The sequence below is a fragment of the Notolabrus celidotus genome, chromosome 8 (assembly GCF_009762535.1).
Source record: "Notolabrus celidotus isolate fNotCel1 chromosome 8, fNotCel1.pri, whole genome shotgun sequence".
Taxonomy (NCBI): Eukaryota; Metazoa; Chordata; class Actinopteri; order Labriformes; family Labridae; genus Notolabrus; species Notolabrus celidotus.
Window position 1 is genome coordinate 367,546 of NC_048279.1, and position 20,792 is coordinate 388,337.

A 20,792-nucleotide genomic window follows, 5' to 3' on the forward strand; every position below is an offset into this window, starting at 1 on the left:
AGTCGTAGAAAACCTGGACTGTGTTTACTGAAGCTATCTGAGCCAGCCAATGTCCACTTTTCCCAGAATCCTCTTTGCCTCCTCGTCCTGTTTGTTTTCCGAACATCTGTGGAAGGGGCCTTTTTTAGGGTTTAAAAAAGTCTGTCTTCCAGCATGTGCCAGCTCCTTTTCTTGTACCTCCTGAGGCGCTCAGTCCATCCAGATCAGTGCAATGGGAAGAGGGGCGCGGGCAGCAGCCGCAGCCCAAGGAAGGAAGGAGGAGGAGGAGGATGATGAGGATGAGGAGGATGGGGGGTTGGGTGTTTGGCAGACTAAAGTGTCTGGAAGCTTGTTCCCACATCCTCCTCCTCTTCCTCCTCTTATCTGAGCTCACATTTCATTTGCGATGTCATCGTGCTCGCCCGCTGACAGGTCGCCGTTGGCACTGATTGAGGTGCTGTTGTCATGGTAACCGGGGGGCATGAAAGACAGGCTGTAGGGGAAGACCTTATGGCAGGTGGTTCGATAGGCCTCGGCTGCCTTCTGCTGGTCCTCGCCCAGCCGCCCTTCACGCAGTGCCTCAAGCACCTCAGTGCAGATCTGCAGGGGACACGGACACACACACAGACAGACAGACAGACACACACACACAGAAACACAGACACACACACAGAAACACAGACACACACAGACACACACAGACACACACAGACACACACAGACACACACAGACACACACAGAGACACAGAGACACAGAGACACACAGACACACACACACACACACACAGAGACACAGAGACACAGAGACACAGGTTTAGTTGAGGTCAGAGCGTCTGGTACCTGTGGATTTTGTAAATCCTCACACACCTGGATACTCTTCCCAGACAGAGACTCGTCCAGCGCTGTAGCGATCTCACAGGCCATCTTATCAGAGGAGGGCTGCAGGTAGACCATCATCTTAGCAGCTGCAGGTAAGAACACACTCACTGAGTACAGGCTGGGTCACATGACGCTCCTGTTGTTAACATTAACACTAAATCATTTCATATCATTTCATCTGATTTCACAGTTTTGTAAGGTCCTCTCCTGGGATGAGGCTGCTGCTCTCATGAACAGGAGTACCTGAATGCCCCTCACTGGACTAGGTTTAGGGGGTGTGGACTGAAGCAAGTGTGACTTTAGGTGCATTTCGACCAAGAGTTTCTTTTAGCCCCCAGAACTACTTTACCCTGAACTAAAAGGTTACTGTGCCACCACCAGACCAGTAGAGGGCAGTAAAACAAAGAGGAAGGCCATTCACCACAGATGACACCATAGAAGCAGACGGACAGGCAGGTATCAAACACTGCGGTTAATCTACCAATCAGAGACGTTCACCATTACAGGCCCTGCCCCCTGAAAGTCCCAGGACCTTTGAAAAGTACTACCCCCCTAGCAGGGGCTTTTCAGGGGGGAGATTATCTACCCCTGAACTAAATTTAGACCCTGGGACCACCGGTCGAAACGGTTTTTCAGAGCTTCAGTACGTTCAATATAATCCAAAATGGATTCAAAAGCTTGTGTTATCAAAAGTATCACTGATCATTGTGACACCTGTTACTGGATGCTTTAGAATTCAGGCAGTCACAGCAGGCAGAGATATCAGCCGTCATCGTGACTGTGGAGGAGAGCTGTGATGATGATCCATCTAAAGCAGCTCACTGATGGTGAACAGTGAAGGTTCTCTCTCAGACTTTATCATATTATTTTAGCCTGTACATATTAGTCAAGCCTATTTGTTGTTTCTTTGTATTTATAGCTAAGGTTATTGTTATTATATTTTTATTTTATTTTTTATTGTAGTTCTTATTCTTATTCCTATTCTTATGCCTTGTACAAAGAGAGCACAGTTTACAAAGTCAAATTCCTTGTGTGTTCAAGCATACTTGGCGAATAAAGCTGATTCTGATTCTGATTCAGATTCTGATTCAGACTGAATTAGGAGAGGACATATCTACTGAGAGGTCGCTAGTTGTGTGTAAAGTCACATGTGACGCAGCCGTCTGGTCGCTGCTATCTTAAATCTTTGAGCTCAGTAGATCTGAACAGGAGACGGATACGTCTCTTTAGGAACTCTTTAGGAATCAGTTTTCATTCACACTTTCAAATCAACAGCTGTGTGTGTGTGGTTTTTTTTTATCTGTGTGTGTGTGTGCTCCTCGTACCAGCCAGTCTGTGAGGGATGGAGTTGGAGTGTTGGCTCAGGTAGTTCTTGTTGAAGCTCTCAGGGTTACTCTCACCGAACAGTCTGGAGATCTCCTGCTTCAAAACGGTCCTTGTTGCCTCCGCCAAGTCTGTGCTCTCACTCACTGCACGCACACACACGCACGCACACACACACACACACAAACAGACACACAAACAGACACACAAACAGACACACAAACAGACACAAACAGACACACACAGACACAGGTCACATTTCACATTGACAGTAATGTTTTATGTTTTGTTTTAATCACATCATTAGTTGACCCAGGACCAGACTGGGTCCCAGTATTTAACTCTAGTCTAGATACTAGAGTTTCTGTCAGTCAGGATTTACTGGCTGTAACTTGTCACATGCAGTTGTACGGCATTTAAAGATGCCATTATCAAAAAAAAATCTTAACACAGATAATCATATTGGTTTGAATATAAGACGGGTATTCCATTTTTCCGTTTTTTTTTCCGTTCACCCAAACGCCTCGCATCACTTTTGGTGATTGACAGCAGCACAGAGAAACAGTAAGACCTGACTGCTGACAAACATCAGGGAAACCCTTCTCTGCTGAGTTTAAAAGAAAGAGCAGAAACATCTTCTGTCTGAGAGACAGTAAATACAGAGACTCCCGTCCAGGTGGGAGGAGGATCAACCATCAACCGGACAGACATTAGACAGCATGAGATGTCCATTTTAACAACAGACCTACATGAATGATTAGATGAACACAGGTCTCTCTTCCTTAATGCAGCAGGTTGCCATTGAGGTGCTGTCTCACACATCATATTAATCATTGATTCATCTCAAAGTTTCAATGTGAATTTCAGTGATTTACTGTGTCAGTTTTTTTGTGTTTTCTGCTGTAAATGTAGGTTGTTCAGCTTTTCAGAGAAGATGTCCGACAGTTGCTCTATATCAAATATATCAGCGGCCCAGCTGGCAGACATAAAAGAAGCTCGGTATCATCCCCCATCCCAGCAGCACCGACTCTACTGACACGTGCAGAACTGAATGAAGGCGTCTTTAAAGGTTCTGTTGAACCGGCTTTCTTACTGATCCTCCGGTTGTGTAAGATGCTTGATTCTGATTGATCAAAACCCCTCGACAACCCCTTGACAGCGGTTATTAACTTTCACTAACATGAGCAACGCCAGAGGCAAACTGACCACACCTCATGTCAAATCAATCCACAGAGAAGAGTTCAGACACATTTAGCTTCTGCTTGTTGATCCATATTGGATCCTGTCCATCAATATGATGAAGGAGCGGAGCAAACATAAATGACTTTAAATCGATCTTTAATCAATGTTTTTAACAGCGTGTTTGTATCTGAAGTTAGTAGCCGGGTAATAAGTGGGATAATGGAGGATTAGCAGGAAGTTAGGGGAAATAAAATCCCCTTCAGGGTGGTCAAGACCCCGACGCGAAAAAACCTGCTAACCATACATTATCTCTTACTAGGTTCATAAGTTTGAGAGTAGTGCAACATTTGATTTGTGATTAAAGATTTGTTTGTTTTGGTGTTCAAGTGCAAAATGTTAAATGTGAATACAAAAAAATTATACAAAAAGAAAAAGGTTCTGTTGAACAGGAGGACAGAGCAGGGCTGTTTCTTTCTTCACTTGTCAAAGGGGGAGATTGATAGTTTAATGATTATTATAAAAAGGGTTAAAATGCATCTTAAAAACAACATTTTATAAGATATATGAGATGCTCTGTAAATACTTGTTTGTCATCTAAAAGGTGAGCTGTGTCCTTACACCTGTCCAATCAATACATCAAGATAAAAAGCAGAGAGGTGTTCTATAGAGCTCCAACAATGAAACTGCTGTTAAACTCCTCTGGGATGTAGAGGGTTCAAAGGTTAAACTCTCGCCCTTCACTTCACATGTGGAGCGAGGCTGACACTGACCTCCTTTGAAGAAGCGCACCAGACACTGATGCAGCCACGGGTGGGACGGCTGGATGGCCACAGCCCTCTTGATGGACTGCAGCATCAGCAGGTACTTCTCTGGAGGAGAGAGGGAACAGTTAGGACAGAGTGAAAGGGTGTGTTTGTGAGTGTGTGTGAAACTTTGTGGAAACAGTGAGGACAGAGTGAAAGGGTGTGTTTGTGAGTGAACTTTGTGGGAACAGAGCACTGAGTGAAAGGGTGTGTTTGTGAGTGTGAGTGAACTTTGTGGGAACAGTAAGGACTGAGTGAAAGTGTGTGTTTGTGAGTGAACTTTGTTGGAACAGTTAGGACTGAGTGAAAGGGTGTGTTTGTGAGTGTGTGTGAAACTTTGTGGAAACAGTAAGGACTGAGTGAAAGTGTGTGTTTGTGAGTGTGAGTGAACTTTGTGGGAACAGAGGACTGAGTGAAAGTGTGCGTTTGTGAGTGTGTGTGAACTTTGTGGGAACAGAGGACTGAGTGAAAGTGTGTGTTTGTGAGTGTGAGTGAACTTTGTGGGAACAGTAAGGACTGAGTGAAAGTGTGTGTTTGTGAGAGTGTGTGAAACTTTTGAGGGTTCCAGTCCAACCTTTTCTGAAGTAGATCTCAAAGGCCAGGAGGTGGGTCTCGATCTGGTTTCTCACCAAGTTCTTGAGGGGGATCAGGAACTTGACGGCCTCCTCCAGTGGACTCTCGGGCTGTTGGAGGTGAACAGTTATCTGTCACTGACTCTGTTCATGAACAGGTGACTACGGTAACCGGTAATAATAATCACACACCTTGGACAGTTTGTCTGGTACTAGCTCCTCCTTCGGCCCTCCGATCTCCTCATCATCATCCTCTTTCTTCTTCTTCTGGTTCTTCAGCTGCTTCTCCTTCTCAGCGTTCTTCTTCTCCTCCTCCAGCTGAGCCTTCTTCTGAGCTCGCCTCTGTTTGTTGCGCAGTTTCTTCAGCTCTTTGTCCGTCAGGTTCTCTACAGAGATCAAAATATGATGAGATGTGTAAGAAGAGGGGTCACTGATAGTCCCCGTCAGCCCCACTGTGATGCTCGTACATGCTGAGAGGACTCTAGAGTCAGAGCTCCCACTGCTGGACAAACTATGTAAGATCAACACTCTGGTTGTGAGTGCATGGTCTGTGCCTCTGCTCAGCTCTCCTCTTTTAAAATGCACCGTTTACATTGTTTTGATATATTTTAACATTATCCTGATGCTTGAAATGATCCTCAATAAGAAATGTGTTATCATCTAAAAATCAACTGACAGGAGAACGCTTGAGACTGTCTGTACATAAGAGTCTAATGCAACTGCCAGTTTCTTTTAATTGAGAACTTTCGGGGGGGGGGGCATGATGTCAGAAGCACACTGTGAAAGCCTCGCTGTGATGTGTACAACATGACAGTAGGCGTAGCAGCAATGATTAGAGCTGGGCAATACTGAAAATGATGTTATCAGGATAAAATATTTCATATCAATCGATATCGATAATTATCACAATAAATATCAAATCATTATTTCATTTAAATTTAAAAGCAGATTTTTGCTCCTGAGTGAAAGTTGAAGACAGTTTGTTAGTTTGTATCTGGATTTAGTTTTCTGATGAACTTCTTGAATCCATCATTTCTGACGGTGCTAACAGGAAGCAGGTCTTTAATGGAAGATGAGATTTTTGTGAAGTTTTAGTTTGTAGATTCTTATTTTTCTCAGGTTGAGATTATTTCAGTGAGTGCATCACAGTTATGCAGTGTTCAGTTTTCCTACGGTCGCAGTGGACATTAAACATGTTCACAGCAGAAGTTGTCTCTGTGCTCTTCCTTTACCCACATCCTGAAAGTAGATTTAATGAAGTGGATGAAGTTAATAGTTAACACAGAGTCGACTCAGTGTCAGACTAACGACTCTGCTTTGAGCTGCTAGGTTTTCAGTCTTCTTCAATGTCGCTGTCACTCATCTCAGCTGTGTTTACATTCAGCTCTGAATGTATTTAAGCCCTTCCTACCTCTCACCCTGCGACATGATTGGCTGTTCAATACTGTATTCTTCTTCTGTCTAATGTTGGGTGGCAACTAGCATTTAAGGCTCATTAGCGCCCCCCCTCCATTTTAAGTGGCTGGAGGTGTAATTACATGTTTTTTTAATATAATTTTTATCAGACATTTTTTTAATTTATATTGAGAAAAATTATATTACAATAATAATCGTTATTGAATTATCACCTGTAATGATTTCCACTATGATGACAGTTTTTACATATCTATCAGAGCTACATGGAAACAGACGGATGTTTCACCCACCAGTTGGACGGCAAAACATTACAATATTTAAGAAAGCAATAAGCTCACAACTTAACGTTTGGATTTTATGAGTTAACAAAATCCTTGAGCTAGCACATGCACACACACACACAGACAAACACAGAGACTGACCGGTGTCTGCCTGGCTCTCCTTGCTGTCGTCCGTCAGAGGCTTGTCGTGCAGCGTCAGGTAGATCTGGATGGCCGTTCGAGCAGCTTTGAAGTAGAACGGATGCTGTCGCAGGATGTCCTCCAGCTTCAGCAGGTCCACGTAAGAGCGCAGCGTCATTTTACGCATGCAGTATGTGTGGAAGTCAAACTGGTCATCTGTGATCTCCACAAAATGCTGATGGAGAGGAAGAGGAGGAGGAAGAGAGGGATAAGACACACTCAGACTGTAGAAGAGTTTGTTGACTCTTTTTAAGGTTCAAAGAAAAGAAATCCCAATCAAACCTGCAGCTTTGAAACTCACACAGACACACACACACACACACACACACACACACAGACACACACAGACACACACAGACACACACAGACACACACAGACACAGACAGACACACACCTCTAACCTGTAGGCTAAATATTTGTCTAAAGGCTCCAAACACACAGAGACAATCTGCTTCATACAGAAGATTTTAAACCACACATTAGAGAAGTTGGAAGGTGGATGCTGGTGTGAGTGGAGGCTCACCCTCTCGATCTCGTGGCACTTCTTCAGAGCTTCTCCGAGCTTGTTCAGGTCTCTGTAGGCCAAGGCACACTCTGTCTGGAACCACATGCACTGCATCTCATTGAGGTTCTCTACAGCAGACGTCCCCTCCTGAAATACACAACATGGTAACACACTCGTCCACATCATCACTGCAACCATGATACCTCCCAGACACTGTCTGGGTGTGCTACAGGTGTACGACGACTCTGCGCGCGTACAGGTGTACGACGACTCTGCGCGCGTACAGGTGTACGACGACTCTGCGCGCGTACAGGTGTACGACGTCTCTGCGCGCGTACAGGTGTACGACGACTCTGCGCGCGTACAGGTGTACGACGACTCTGCGCGCGTACAGGTGTACGACGACTCTGCGCGGGTACAGGTGTACGACGACTCTGCGCGGGTACAGGTGTACCACTCTGCGCGGGTACAGGTGTACCACTCTGCGCGGGTACAGGTGTACGACGACTCTGCGCGGGTACAGGTGTACCACTCTGCGCGGGTACAGGTGTACCACTCTGCGCGGGTACAGGTGTACCACTCTGCGCGGGTACAGGTGTACCACTCTGCGCGGGTACAGGTGTACCACTCTGCGCGGGTAAAGGTGTACCACTCTGCACGGGTACAGGTCCACTCTACACGGGTACAGGTGTACCACTCTGCACGCATACAGGTGTACGATGACTCTGCACGTGAACAGGTGTACCACTCTGCACGGGTACAGGTTTACGACGACTCTGCACGGGTACAGGTGTTCCACTCTGCACGGGTACAGGTCCACTCTGCACGGGTACAGGTGTACGACGACTCTGCACGGGTACAGGTGTACGACGACTCTGCACGGGTACAGGTGTACCACACTGAACAGGTACAGGTCCACTCTGCACGGGTACAGGTGTACGACGACTCTGCACGGGTACAGGTGTACCACACTGAACAGGTACAGGTCCACTCTGCACGGGTACAGGTGTACGACGACTCTGCACGCGTACAGGTGTACCACTCTGCACGGGTACAGGTCCACTCTGCACGGGTACAGGTCCACTCTGCACAGGTACAGGTGTACAGCGACTCTGCACGTGTACAGGTGTACCACTCTGCACGGGTACAGGTGTACAACGACTCTGCACGCGTACAGGTGTACAACGACTCTGCACGCGTACAGGTGTACAACGACTCTGCACGCGTACAGGTGTACAACGACTCTGCACGGGTACAGGTGGACGATGACTCTGCACGCGTACAAGTGTACCACTCTGCACGGGTACAGGTCCACTCTGCACGGATACAGGTGTACGACGACTCTGCACGCATACAGGTGTACAACGACTCTGCACGCGTACAGGTGTAAGACGACCCTGCATGGGTACAGGTGGACGACGACCCTGCACGGGTACAGGTGTACTACGACCCTGCACGTGTACAGGTGTAAGTCGACCCTGCACAGGTACAGGTGTACGACGACTCTGCACACGTACAGGTGTACGACGACTCTGCACGGGTACAGGTCCACTCTGCACGGGTACAGGTGTACGACAACTCTGCACGCGTACAGGTGTACGACGAATCTGCACGCGTACAGGTGTACCACTCTGCACGGGTACAGGTGGACGACGACTAGGGGTGCAACGGATCAAAAAACTCACGGTTTGGATCGTATCACGGATTTGAGTCACGGATCGGATCATTTTTCGGATCAACAAAAAAAAAAAAAAAAAGAAAGAAGGCAAGACAAATATAACTTTGTCCCTCCATTTATTTTGTAAAACACTTTGCCCATTAAATAAAAACAACATTCAACTCAAAATGTACTGCATGTGCAAAGCACCCTATCTGTGGGCCCAGTCCTGCCTCATTCACTGCATTTCATGGCATGGCAAGTGAAGGAGCAGAGGAACTTCAAAAGTTTAACTCCATTCTTCTTTCATTTGCTGATTTTCACCGTTCACTTTTCTTTGAGCAGCAAACTGTGAACACACCATTTTATTCTAGGGTCCTACAGCTGGCAAAGTGCCAATATGTGAACTGCTACAGAAACCAAAGTGAAAGTTAAAAACTGCACTCACAGCATTGGACTCTAAGTGACCCAGTAACAGCCTGTCTGCGTATCGTTGACATGGAGAAAAAAATCCCGGTAAACACACGGTGACCCGACCAAAACACAGAGTGAAGGAGTAACAGTTCGGGGGCCACAAATAGGCGGCCGGATGCGGCCTGCGGCCCGCGTATTGACAGCCTCTGGGTGCGCGACGGAATTTCATAACGTGGCTCAAGCACATTCAGCATTCACTGTATTTCACAGGGAAACCAAAATGCTCCAATACATGTGACTTCCAAGATGCAGGAGGGTTATAATGTTCCTCTGCTCCTTCACTTGCCATGACTACCGCTGCGCTTGACGAGTGAGTTGACGCACAACCTTTTTTTTTCATCAACTGATCCGCGGACCACGTCCGTGCCGAACCGTGGAGAGGCATCCGTACGGATCACGGATCAACGATGATCCGTTGCACCACTAACGACGACCCTGCACGGGTACAGGTGTAAGACGACCCTGCACGCGTACAGGTGTAAGTCGACCCTGCACGCGTACAGGTGTAAGTCGACCCTGCACGCGTACAGGTGTAAGTCGACCCTGCACGCGTACAGGTGTAAGTCGACCCTGCACGCGTACAGGTGTAAGACGACCCTGCACGCGTACAGGTGTAAGTCGACCCTGCACGCGTACAGGTGTAAGACGACCCTGCACGCGTACAGGTGTAAGACGACCCTGCACGCGTACAGGTGTAAGACGACCCTGCACGGGTACAGGTGTAAGTCGACCCTGCACGCGTACAGGTGTACGACGACTCTGCACGCGTACAGGTGTAAGACGACCCTGCACGGGTACAGGTGCAAGTTGACCCTGCACGCGTACAGGTGTATGACGACTCTGCACACGTACAGGTGTACCACTCTGAACGCGTGCAGGTATACCACTCTGCAGGTGTACAACTGCACGCGTACATGTGTACGGCTCCGCACACTTACAAGTGTGGGACACTGCACGTGTGATATTCTATAAAACAGTAAGGCGTTCCCCACGCGTCCCTCACCCGTGTAAACTTGGAGCACATCTCCTCTGCTTCTTTGATGAGGCCAGCCTTCAGCATGTACTTGGCACACTTGGAGTTGATGAAGCGATCAGCGGTATCCAGTGCCTGAGCCTCGTCCATCCACCGCGCTGCCTCCTTTATGTTGCCTGCATGCTGGAGGAAGCACAGAAGAAGAGGGGGACTAGTCAGGGTTATGTTGATAATAAACTGATCACATGAGAAGCACCAAAGGGCAGTTTATAATAACAGGTTTAAAGAAGATAGAGTGAGACTTCAGGGTGAAAGGAAGAAGCTGTGATGATGACGGTTATGGTGTAAATGGTACTAAGAATTATAGTTGCTATTATTACCATTATCATTATAATTTTTTAAGTATTTATGTATAGTATTTTTCTTTTTAAAATTTCAATACATCAAACTAATTACTTTTATTATTATTATTATTATTATTAGTAGTAGTAGTATTATATATCTCTATTTGTATTTACTCAATTTCTTACATGCCCATTGAACTATGTTCCCTTTTTTTAAATATTTTATTTTATTTATTTTTAATTTGTATGTGATGGTAGTAATAATAACTATTATTATCAATATTATCCATGATGAATATTGTTTTTGATAGATTATATTTTTCTTTCTTTTTCATTTATTTATCTATTATTATTATTATTATTATTATTATTACTTATATTAATTGATTAATTCATTTTTATTTAATGTTTGGTCTCTATTATTAATTCAGCTTTTCTTTTTTTTAAATGTATTTTTTCCTCAGCCTGGTTGTGTTTTGTTCAGTCAAATGTTTTCTTGTCTTTGAATAAAGACTGTTCAAGTGAAAAGAAACAAGAAAAGGTGGAGTGAGAAGATTTTCAAACTAACTTTTTTGTGGTAAAAGAAATGGAAAATAAAATTCACAAAGTGAAAGGTTGACCCTGAGAAACTTCATTGATCCAAAACCCTTTAGGATGATCAAGAGAAACCTTTCTAAAATCCTGACAGACTTTTGAGATCTTGAGACTCTTTTTGTGAAATCCCAAAAAACTATATGAAACTGACAAACTTTTGGGAAAACCAAAGAAACTTGTTCTAGATTCAAACAGCTTTGTGCAAACTTTTCAGACTTTTGTTACATCCCAAGAAACGTTTTCAAGGTCCTGATGAACTTAGAAATCCAGAGAAACTTCTCAAAACCCTAAAAACATGTGGAACTTCTGTACGATTCAGAGAAACTTCTCAAAACCCTGAACGTTTTCATCCAGGAGAAACCCTGCTTGAGGTGACAGGCTGGAAAACCACCAACAGTTAAGTTGGGACTATTTTCTCAGATTCATCCTGCTTCATGTGTTTTGAGAGACAACAGAAACTTGATCAGATTCACAAACATCATGTTGGTGAGATCTCTGTAGAGATGACACTGAACCTTGTAGATCTTGGCCTTGATGAGGAAGAGCTCGATGAGTGTGGGCGTGCTGTCGATGGCTGCGTTGATGTACTCCAGAGCGAGGCAGGGCTGGTCTATGAAGTCAAAGTGCTGAGCCAGGAAATACTGCACCCACAGAAGCGTGGTCGGCGGCTCCTCCTTCCCGTCATCTGTGCACACATTTACGTCCACGTGTTTACATGTTGTGGGTCAGAAATACATACAACACCAACAAAAACACTGAAACCACTACTCACCGTTTTCATTAAACATTCGACAGCTTTTTAGACACTTCTCAAAGCCCACCACTAACTCCTCAATGATCCTGACCTGTGAGTGGAGAAGCACGTTAATGAGTTCATGATGGATCCACCTCCATCCAACAAACATCTTTAAGTAGTTTTCTTCTCCTCTTGAGGACAGACCTGACAAAGCTTGACTTTTGACTAATCTGCATTATGATGTTGTTATTTCAGCAAACTTAAGACCCGTTAATTACAAGAACATCAGTTTCTTTACAGAGAAGTCTCACTAAGTCAGCATACATAGAGAGTTTAGGGAGGGGGGACAGTGGCAGACCTTCTGTAGACGAAGCTCAGACGTGCAATGAGAGCCTGCCTTACCTTCTCTTTGTCGGGGTAGAGGGATTTGAGGGTGGTGAAGACGGGCGGGCAGCCTTTACTGAAGTTCATCCTCAGGTAGCTGTCCAGACATTCAAGAAACTTCTCCCCTGACCAACACAACACACAGTAAAGGTACAGCAAAGTGAGGTTTGTACTGACAGGCAGCGCAGAGTGACACATCACCAGAGTCAGATATCTCTGCACCAACATGAACCAGATAAAACCAGGAGCGTCTGCATGCTCAGGTGCTCCCAATGTAGCTAAATGAACACACATGTCCATCTACAACTGTACGTTTAGTTTTCATTGTTTTTATCTAATCAGATCAAATACCGTTATGAAAATCTTAATGTTCCTTAGCCAGATCAAAGCTGCAGAGGTCATCAGCAGGATAGACTGAAAAGCTCTCACTCATAAACTTTCAGCTCGTCAGTGTCTCGTCTCAGTGCTAGAAATGTAGGATGTGCATGAAACTGAACATTTCTGCAGGGAATGACAGAACAGCAGATTCCACTTTATCTACAACGTTGCTTCATTTTATTTCAGTGCAGCATTAAACCTCCGTTTCACATTTTGCTCTTCACATTATTCCACCGACTCTGTGAGGAGAGGTTCAGACAGCGACAATCTGAGCTGATGAAGACCATGCGTTATAGCTGTGTGTGTGTGTGTGTGTGTGTGTGTGTGTGTGCGTGCGTGCGTGCGTGCGTGCGTGCGTGCGTGCGTGCGTGCGTGTGTGCGTTGCGTGCGGCAGTGCTGCATGCTGTACTGTGTGTACCTGTGAGGAAATTAAGAGGCAGTCTTCTGGGAACCAGGCCTTTAGGAAACTTTGACCAGGAGTCCTCGTAAATCTTCTGCCGCTCCTCTGTACTCTCTGGACAAACACAAAAACACACATTTTAAAGACCCAAGGCTCAACTCTTTTGGTATCGTTATGAACAGCAGAGCTCTTTGGTGGTCTTGTTGGACCCTAGATGTTCTCTAAATGGAGGGACTGAGGAATCAGTCAAATACACTCTTTTCCTATGGTGGGTGAAAAACTCTCCTAAAGAGATCCATACATAAATTTACATGAAGAATTCAAAGACAAGACGTTGAAATTCAAGAGAGGGAATGACAGATGGAGAAAAGAGAGCAGGAGGTTTAATAAAAACAAAAAACATAAATACAGACAAGAGGAAACAAAAACCATCAACAGATAAACACACAGGGATGGGACTGAGGACGGTGCTCACCTGGCTTTAAGGCCTTTTCCAGGCCTTGATAGTAGGCCCAGTTCTCAGGGTTCCTCTCCTGGAGTTTCGTGTAGACCTCACAGGCCTCCTCGGGTCTCTCCAGTTCCAGTAGCAGCTCTCCTACACACACGCACACACACCAGTCATTGACTTCATTCTCATAATCCACAGTAGGTCAACAGAGCCGTCAATCATGACCCTTTAAAAAGCCTGACATAACAGAAACATGAACGCTGACATGAACCTATGAGTTCAGGACTAGCTGTGGTGACCAACAGCATGTTTGATAAATGTATTTAGATGTTTCACTTTGAGCCATCTCCCATGTGTTAGGAGCTTTCTAAGCGATACTGCAGCCAGTCAGCAGGGGGCGCTCTGATTGTGTTAGCTTCTGTTTGTAGTGGTTGTCATGTTGACCTTCTTATAGTTTATGAGCAGCATGCACCCACCTCTCGTCTCCTCCACAGCCAGTTTGTCACAGATTTGTTTCTCATAGTCGTTGAGGTGATCGAGGGCTTCCTTGTGCAGGCCCGCCTCCCTCAGAACCTGGTTCTGATAGAGCAGCAGTTCACTGTACTCGTAGTCCACCTTGTCTGGAGATGTCTGCACAAACACACACACACACACAAGTAGAGATCAGTGTCTTCCTCACAGACTGTGCACGTAGAGGCCGAACAGATTAAAAACTAAGTCTGAACAACAAGAAGAAAACTGCAGTTCTTATCATTAGACGCCTCTCATGTCAAGAGCCCGTTCTGATACCAGTTCACCTCTTACAGTGAGAGGCCAGGAGAGCAGGAGAGACTGCAGGTCTGATTATTTATTGTTTTAAATTAATTTCATTTATTAATTTTTTTCATTTATTATTTTAATGTTCCTAATTTATCCTTGTCACTTTTTCTAATTTTCCAGATGTGTTGTCGTCCTCTTATTCTAAAAACCTATTTTATTGTCCTTTAATGCTTTTATTTACTTATCCATTTTTATTTATCTACTTTTATTTATCTACTTACTTATCCATTTGTATTTATTTATTCATTTACTTACTCATTTTTATTCATCTATTCTTATTTATTTATTTACTTATCCATTTTTATTTATTTATTTATTTACTTATCCATTTTTATTTATTTATTTATTTTATTTATTTACTTACTTATCCATTTTTATTTATTTATTTACTTATCCATTTTTATCTATTTATTTATTTTATTTACTTACTTATCCATTTGTATTTATTTATTCATTTACTTATCCATCTATTCTTATTTATTTATTTACTTTTCCATTTTTTAAAATTTATTTATTTTATTTATTTATCCATTTTCATTGATCTATTCTCATTTATTTATTTACTTATCCATTTTTATTTATCTATTCTTATTTATTTATTTACTTATCCATTTTTATTTATCTATTCTTATTTATTTATTTATCCATTTTTATTTATCTATTCTTATTTATTTATTTATCCATTTTAATTTATCTATTCTTATTTATTTATTTACTTATCCATTTTTATTTATCTATTCTTATTTATTTATTTACTTATCCATTTTAATTTATCTATTCTTATTTATTTATTTACTTATCCATTTTAATTTATCTATTCTTATTTATTTATTTACTTATCCATTTTTATTTATCTATTCTTATTTATTTATTTACTTATCCATTTTTATTTATCTATTCTCATTTATTTATTTACTTATCCATTTTTATTTATCTATTCTTATTTATTTATTTACTTATCCATTTTTATTTATTTATTTATCCATTTTTATTTATCTATTCTTATTTATTTATTTATCCATTTTAATTTATCTATTCTTATTTATTTATTTACTTATCCATTTTAATTTATCTATTCTTATTTATTTATTTACTTATCCATTTTTATTTATCTATTCTTATTTATTATTTTCTTATCCTTGAAAAACCTCTCAATGATTTATTGGTCTCTTGTCTCACCACTTCATTCTGTTTAATGTACGTGTATTCTTTTTAACCTCACGTTGTATACTGTTTGGCTTTGTTAAATTCCTCCTCCCTGTCTGTCTAAAGGTTTACTTTTTTTATTCCAACCATGCTTTGTTTGTCAAAGCACTTTGTAAACATTTGTTTTTAAAGGTGCTATATAATAGTTATTATAGTTATTATTATTATTATTATTATTATTATTGTTATTAGTAGTAGTAGTAGTAGTATTATAATAAGAGAAACGTATCATGGTGTAATCAGAGGGAACCAGGTGTATGCAATGTCTGCTCCCAGCAGCATCCTGTGAGTTCAGGAGGGTCAAGATCACTTTAAACAACAGTTGCTGTCTATATGTTAGCCGGTCCATATGGGTCCTGGTGTTGTCTGAGTACTAAGATACTCTCCTCCTCTTTTACCTACTTGTTGTGTTTTACGAAACTCCTCCACTATCTTGGCCGCCATCTCAAAGTCCTCCAGTAGGTGATAGGCTACGGCGTACCCGATCCACGAGGCCCGCTGGGCTGGACGCAGCTGCAGCAGCTGGTACCGGGTCTCCTGGAGGAGGAGAAGACCACCACAGCACACACACACATATGTGAGCATAATATTTTCATAAACCTCAGACAGTTTGGAGATTGATTCTTTTCTCTGCCTCTTCTGTTCATCTTCACCTTCACCACAACATTCATCTCCATGCTGTGCAGCTTGATGGTAACTATCTGACTTCGTACTGCCCTCAGCTTCCTTCACCACTGTGCTAGATTTCATTTCATCCTGTCTCTGTGGTAGCCTCACCCTGTATCCCTCAAGGTCTCTCATCTGGATCTGCAGCAGGGAGAGGTCTCTCAGGATCTGCAGGTTGTCCTTGTCCCACTTCAAGGCGTTGCGGTAACACTTGATCGCCTCGTCGTACTTTTTGTCTGAGCGCTGCAGGAGGCCGTACACATGCCAGCCTGAGAGGAGGAGTGAGTTCAGGAAACAAACACAGAGACATGACCGGAGGCCTGAAGCCATACCAGCACACCCAGGTGATCAAACAAAGGAGTCCACCCAGAGTCTTGCCCAAGGTTATTTTTGAAACAAATAAACTATAAGCACTTGTTGTTATTGGTCATTTTCATGAAGAAATCAAGGGTTTCATCTGATTTCACAAGGGGGGCAAATAATTTTGGCCTCGACTGTATAAGCTAAATGAAATAAAGAAATATCCAATTTCTGTATGAAAGTTAAAGAAGTTAAAGAGCAGTTTAACTCAAAGAGTTCAGGTTCAGCAGCTTTAGGGCTTATCTGAGCCAAACGCTGGTGTGGGATTAAGCCTGATGGAAGGATACAGACGTGGCTCTTTAGGTCATTGCGTAGGCCTCGTCTCACCAGCTCGTAGGCCTCCTCCTTCTTGCCCAAACAGTTGAGGGTCAAACCCTTCATGGCCAGCGTCTCTGGAGCACAAAGAGGAGAGGAGAGGAGAGGAGAGAGACATTCAGAGACTCAATCTGTCAGGAACCACTCTCAGATTATTCACAGTGGACACAGAACCGTTCAGAGAGAGAGAGAGAGAGAGAGAGAGAGAGAGAGAGGAATAATATGGAGCAAAGGGCCGCAGGTGTGAACAGAACCGTGGGCAGGCTGCTTCTTTCTGATCCTCTCTCCGTCATTCCTTCACGTGTGTGTTATCTGTTGTGAGTGAGCTTTATAAAATGTGAGGTTGTGTTCCTGTCAAACTTAAAGGAAGAATAACAGACGATTACAGGAGAAGAGAAACAGAACAAGAGGCGTCAGGACAAGTCCCTGTGCGTATGAAAAGAGGAGAGCGAGGTGAGCACATAAAGGTCACTCTGAGCTCAATGACTGTCCAGCCACAGGTACACCTTCATCATCTTCAGGGGAAGAAGAACTCATAAACTTTCCTTCAGTAATCAAAATGTGAATGAATGATATCTTAAAGCTGAACTTCTGACCCCCTTGCTTTCTACAGGCTTCACTATCACCTCCACATCATGGAAACCTCACAGAAGGAAAGTTATGTGCTCAGTCTTTAGTTGATCCTCAGCTCAAACACAGGAAGAACATGTTTCAGTGAGTGCAGCAAGCTCGGTGAGAACTGGTGTGTCTTACCTCCATGCTCAGCAAACTTGGGGTTTCCCAGGATCTGTTTGCAGAACTTCAGACCGTTTCTGTACTGCTTGTGCTCATAGCATCTCTGCAACAAAAGACAGAGCCGTGTTAAAGTGCACCAAACAGGATACTACTCCCAACACTGTCTGAAATAATGTGACCTGTCTGCTGAGAGCCAGCAGAGGGTCAGTTACCTCACATCACCTTTACCTTGGCCATGTGAAATGTAAACACAGAGGAGGTGTTTCAAACAAACAGGACAAGAGGCCAGATGAATGAGCTCTGTGTAAATACTGGGAGCTCAGAGCACCCCCTAGTGGAGATATGAGCAACATGCATGCATAAAGTGTGCTGTGTATTATAACAGTATTAATCCAACTGTCTGATGTTAGTCTATTTAAACAGGAATGATTGTTAGAATCGAGCTCTACACAAACATTCAAAGAGGGGCGGCACTGATGTTAATGCACCTTTAATGTATGTGTGCACAAGCTGGCATAAAGGTGTGAATTGTAAACTGTCATACAATGTCACTTTACAGGTGTGAACAACACTCAGGTTTATAAAAGGTCAAAGGTCAATCTGGCAGCTTTGACCATAGACTGTATTTTAAGTTAGTAGCCGGGTAATAAGCGGGATAATGTCTGGTTAGCAATTTGTAATGGGAAAAAGAATCCCGACAGTGTGAGAGGAGACACTGACGCGAAGCGAAGGGGTCTCTATACTAAGTCTATCCTTCACTTAGTATCCATGACGTAACTGATAACCAGCAGTTAGGTTGAGTTCAACATTTCCAATATGGCTGCCGCCTGGCCTCAAACCAGCGCTCAGGAGCAGATTGGTGACATCACGGAGACTAAATCCATTATTTATACAAACACGTTGTTAAAATCATTGATTAAAGATGATGAATAGTCCTTGTCAGTTAGCGTTCCATGGTGATGGATTCCTATCTGCCTGTTAAATGTGTCTGAACTCTTTTCTGTGGATTGATTTGACATGACGTGTGATCAGTTTGACTCTGGTGTTGATCATGTTAGTGAAAGTTAATAACTGCTGTCAAGGGGTTGTCGAGGGGTTTTGACCAATCAGAATCAAGCTTCTTACACAACCGGAAGATCAGGAAGAAAGCCGCGTAATAACTCAATTTAATTTAAACAGTCTATGCGTAGAATGCAGACAAGTACAACACTTTCCTCAGACAATACTTAAACCTCGGGTTGGTAGTCACAGAAAACTAGCATAAATTTGAATCTAGCATGTCTTCAGGACTCTGTCTAACTCCTCCCCCCAGAGCTCCTCCAAAACGCTAATTCTCGACCATATGATGGTGACTGATTCAAAACCGGTCCTCAGCACATGGTTTGTGTTTTGCACTACTTCAACTTATGTCTCACTCAGCGGTAAGAAAACATCAAAACATTCTCATAGTGAAAGTTAAAAACACAAACAAACAGGAAATGTACGCTCTGCAGGAGGCGGGCAGAACGGCAGGACAGGATTTGATTGGTTTCATCATTTGGCTCCTGATGGCAGGGATTGGTTGGTGTTTTCCCAGGTTTACTCCGGCTGTAGATAGCAGCTTTTTTTACCTCTTTTTTAAGAACACATTATGTATTAATCACCATCAGGACATAAAGATCATTTTAACCAGTATAACAAAAAGTGGATCTAAATCTGACGACCAACCCCAGCTTTAAATAATAATGGTAAAAGAACTGATACAAAAAAGTAGTCACAAAGTACACAAAGCTGCTCAATCTCAGCAGCGTGAGTACATGGAGTCAGTTGCTTTCAGGCGCTGGCTATGATATAACACAGAAACAGATCATCTTACACATTTCTTATTGTTATCCTGATAGTGCAGTTTATAGTCTGTCTTCTAGTGATTCCTCAAATACAGACTACATGTAAGTGTTACTCTTCTGTACACGAGTACTAATGTGTTTGAATATTTAGAACAAACTCAAAACTAAAACACATTTCACGAATGTCAAAGTGGCTTCAGATGATTTAAATGACTTCACTGTGTATGCCTTGTTGTAATGAAGCATGGGTCGGTTAACGTTAAAGAACCGGTTAACCGTTAGAGCGCCAAATTCATAACCGAGACCTGTCATACCCGGCGTGTACCTGAGCGTGCTGAACGTCATTATACACCGATTAACTTGTTACATTCTGAGTAACTGTAGTTATTCTCTGTGGACAGAGCAGCAGAGTAACTTTATAGGCCGAGGTTAGCCGGTAAAGGCCGAGTGGACTGTCCGCCCACAGTGAGGAGTGTGTGGCTCCTGTCATCATGTGTCAGGGCAGCTTTGTCATTGATATACTTTAGATGTCTTACAAGGCCACTGCTCGAATAAAACCACACGTTATTGATTACCGGCCACCTGTGTCGTATTATAAAGTATATCTAGTAGTTGTTAAAGGGAGTGGGTTTACTGAGTCCGTTCTTTAGGGCAGAGAATCAGGCGGTTAAAGCCCTTAAGCGACTCCCGAGCTACTTGCTCCAACTGCGAGAACTAACGGCTACTTTGCACCTAGCATTAGCCTCATGCTAACGTTATCTCCTTTAGCATACCAATATCCTCTTGAAGAGAGCATTCTCCTTCGGCGGAAGAGTGATTGTGGGCATTGTGCTGGCTTCCTACGCCTCTGCTGGTTCACACATGAATGATATCCTCTCGGAGTCAGAGATCCTGGACTGTTTCAGTCTCTTCAGGCTCCTGTCGCTCACGTGTTGAAGCCGAGGCCCCCTCAGAGGAAAATGGCCGTTGCGCTTCACTTCCGGGTCAGGCCGCTGCGCTTCACTTCCGGGTCAGGCTGCTGCTGACCCTGCATCCACGGAGCGTCGGAATAATCAGAGACATCACTTTCTGACCGGGAAAAAAAAACATAAAGACCTTTCATCGAGATTGAAATTCAGATATATATCTGGCACCTAGTTTGCGGAGTTGACAGCTCACCACGCACATAGGCTTACTACTCAATGTTGACTTAATGGTGAAAGAATCTGTGGTAATTTAAGTATTGCTTATCAATTTATTTTTTTTAGACTTTGTAATTTAGTATCAACTAGTAAACAATAGGTTCTATTACCTAGATCAAGAAAAAAATTACGTCCAAGATATTACGAATTACGTCAGGGCCCCGAAGTCGGGAG

General features: G+C 43.3%; 1 protein-coding gene across 1 annotated transcript; it reads right to left on the reverse strand.

The window, feature by feature from the left end:
• Positions 1–2: 2 nt before the first annotated feature.
• On the reverse strand, positions 3–20,417 carry LOC117817168 (N-alpha-acetyltransferase 15, NatA auxiliary subunit-like). The gene is made up of 20 exons (XM_034689676.1): positions 20,211–20,417; positions 17,630–17,714; positions 16,849–16,953; positions 16,313–16,470; positions 15,938–16,072; positions 13,987–14,140; positions 13,538–13,657; positions 13,081–13,176; positions 12,303–12,409; positions 11,937–12,009; positions 11,680–11,849; positions 10,257–10,409; positions 7,141–7,269; positions 6,578–6,791; positions 4,932–5,125; positions 4,742–4,850; positions 4,135–4,233; positions 2,185–2,328; positions 848–945; positions 3–579 (listed from the first exon to the last, which is right to left on the reverse strand). The coding sequence occupies exons 1-20, from the start codon at positions 20,262–20,264 to the stop codon at positions 370–372; spliced, it is 2,607 nt and encodes an 868-aa protein (XP_034545567.1). The 5' UTR covers positions 20,265–20,417; the 3' UTR covers positions 3–369.
• Between the last annotated feature and the right edge of the window lie 375 nt (positions 20,418–20,792).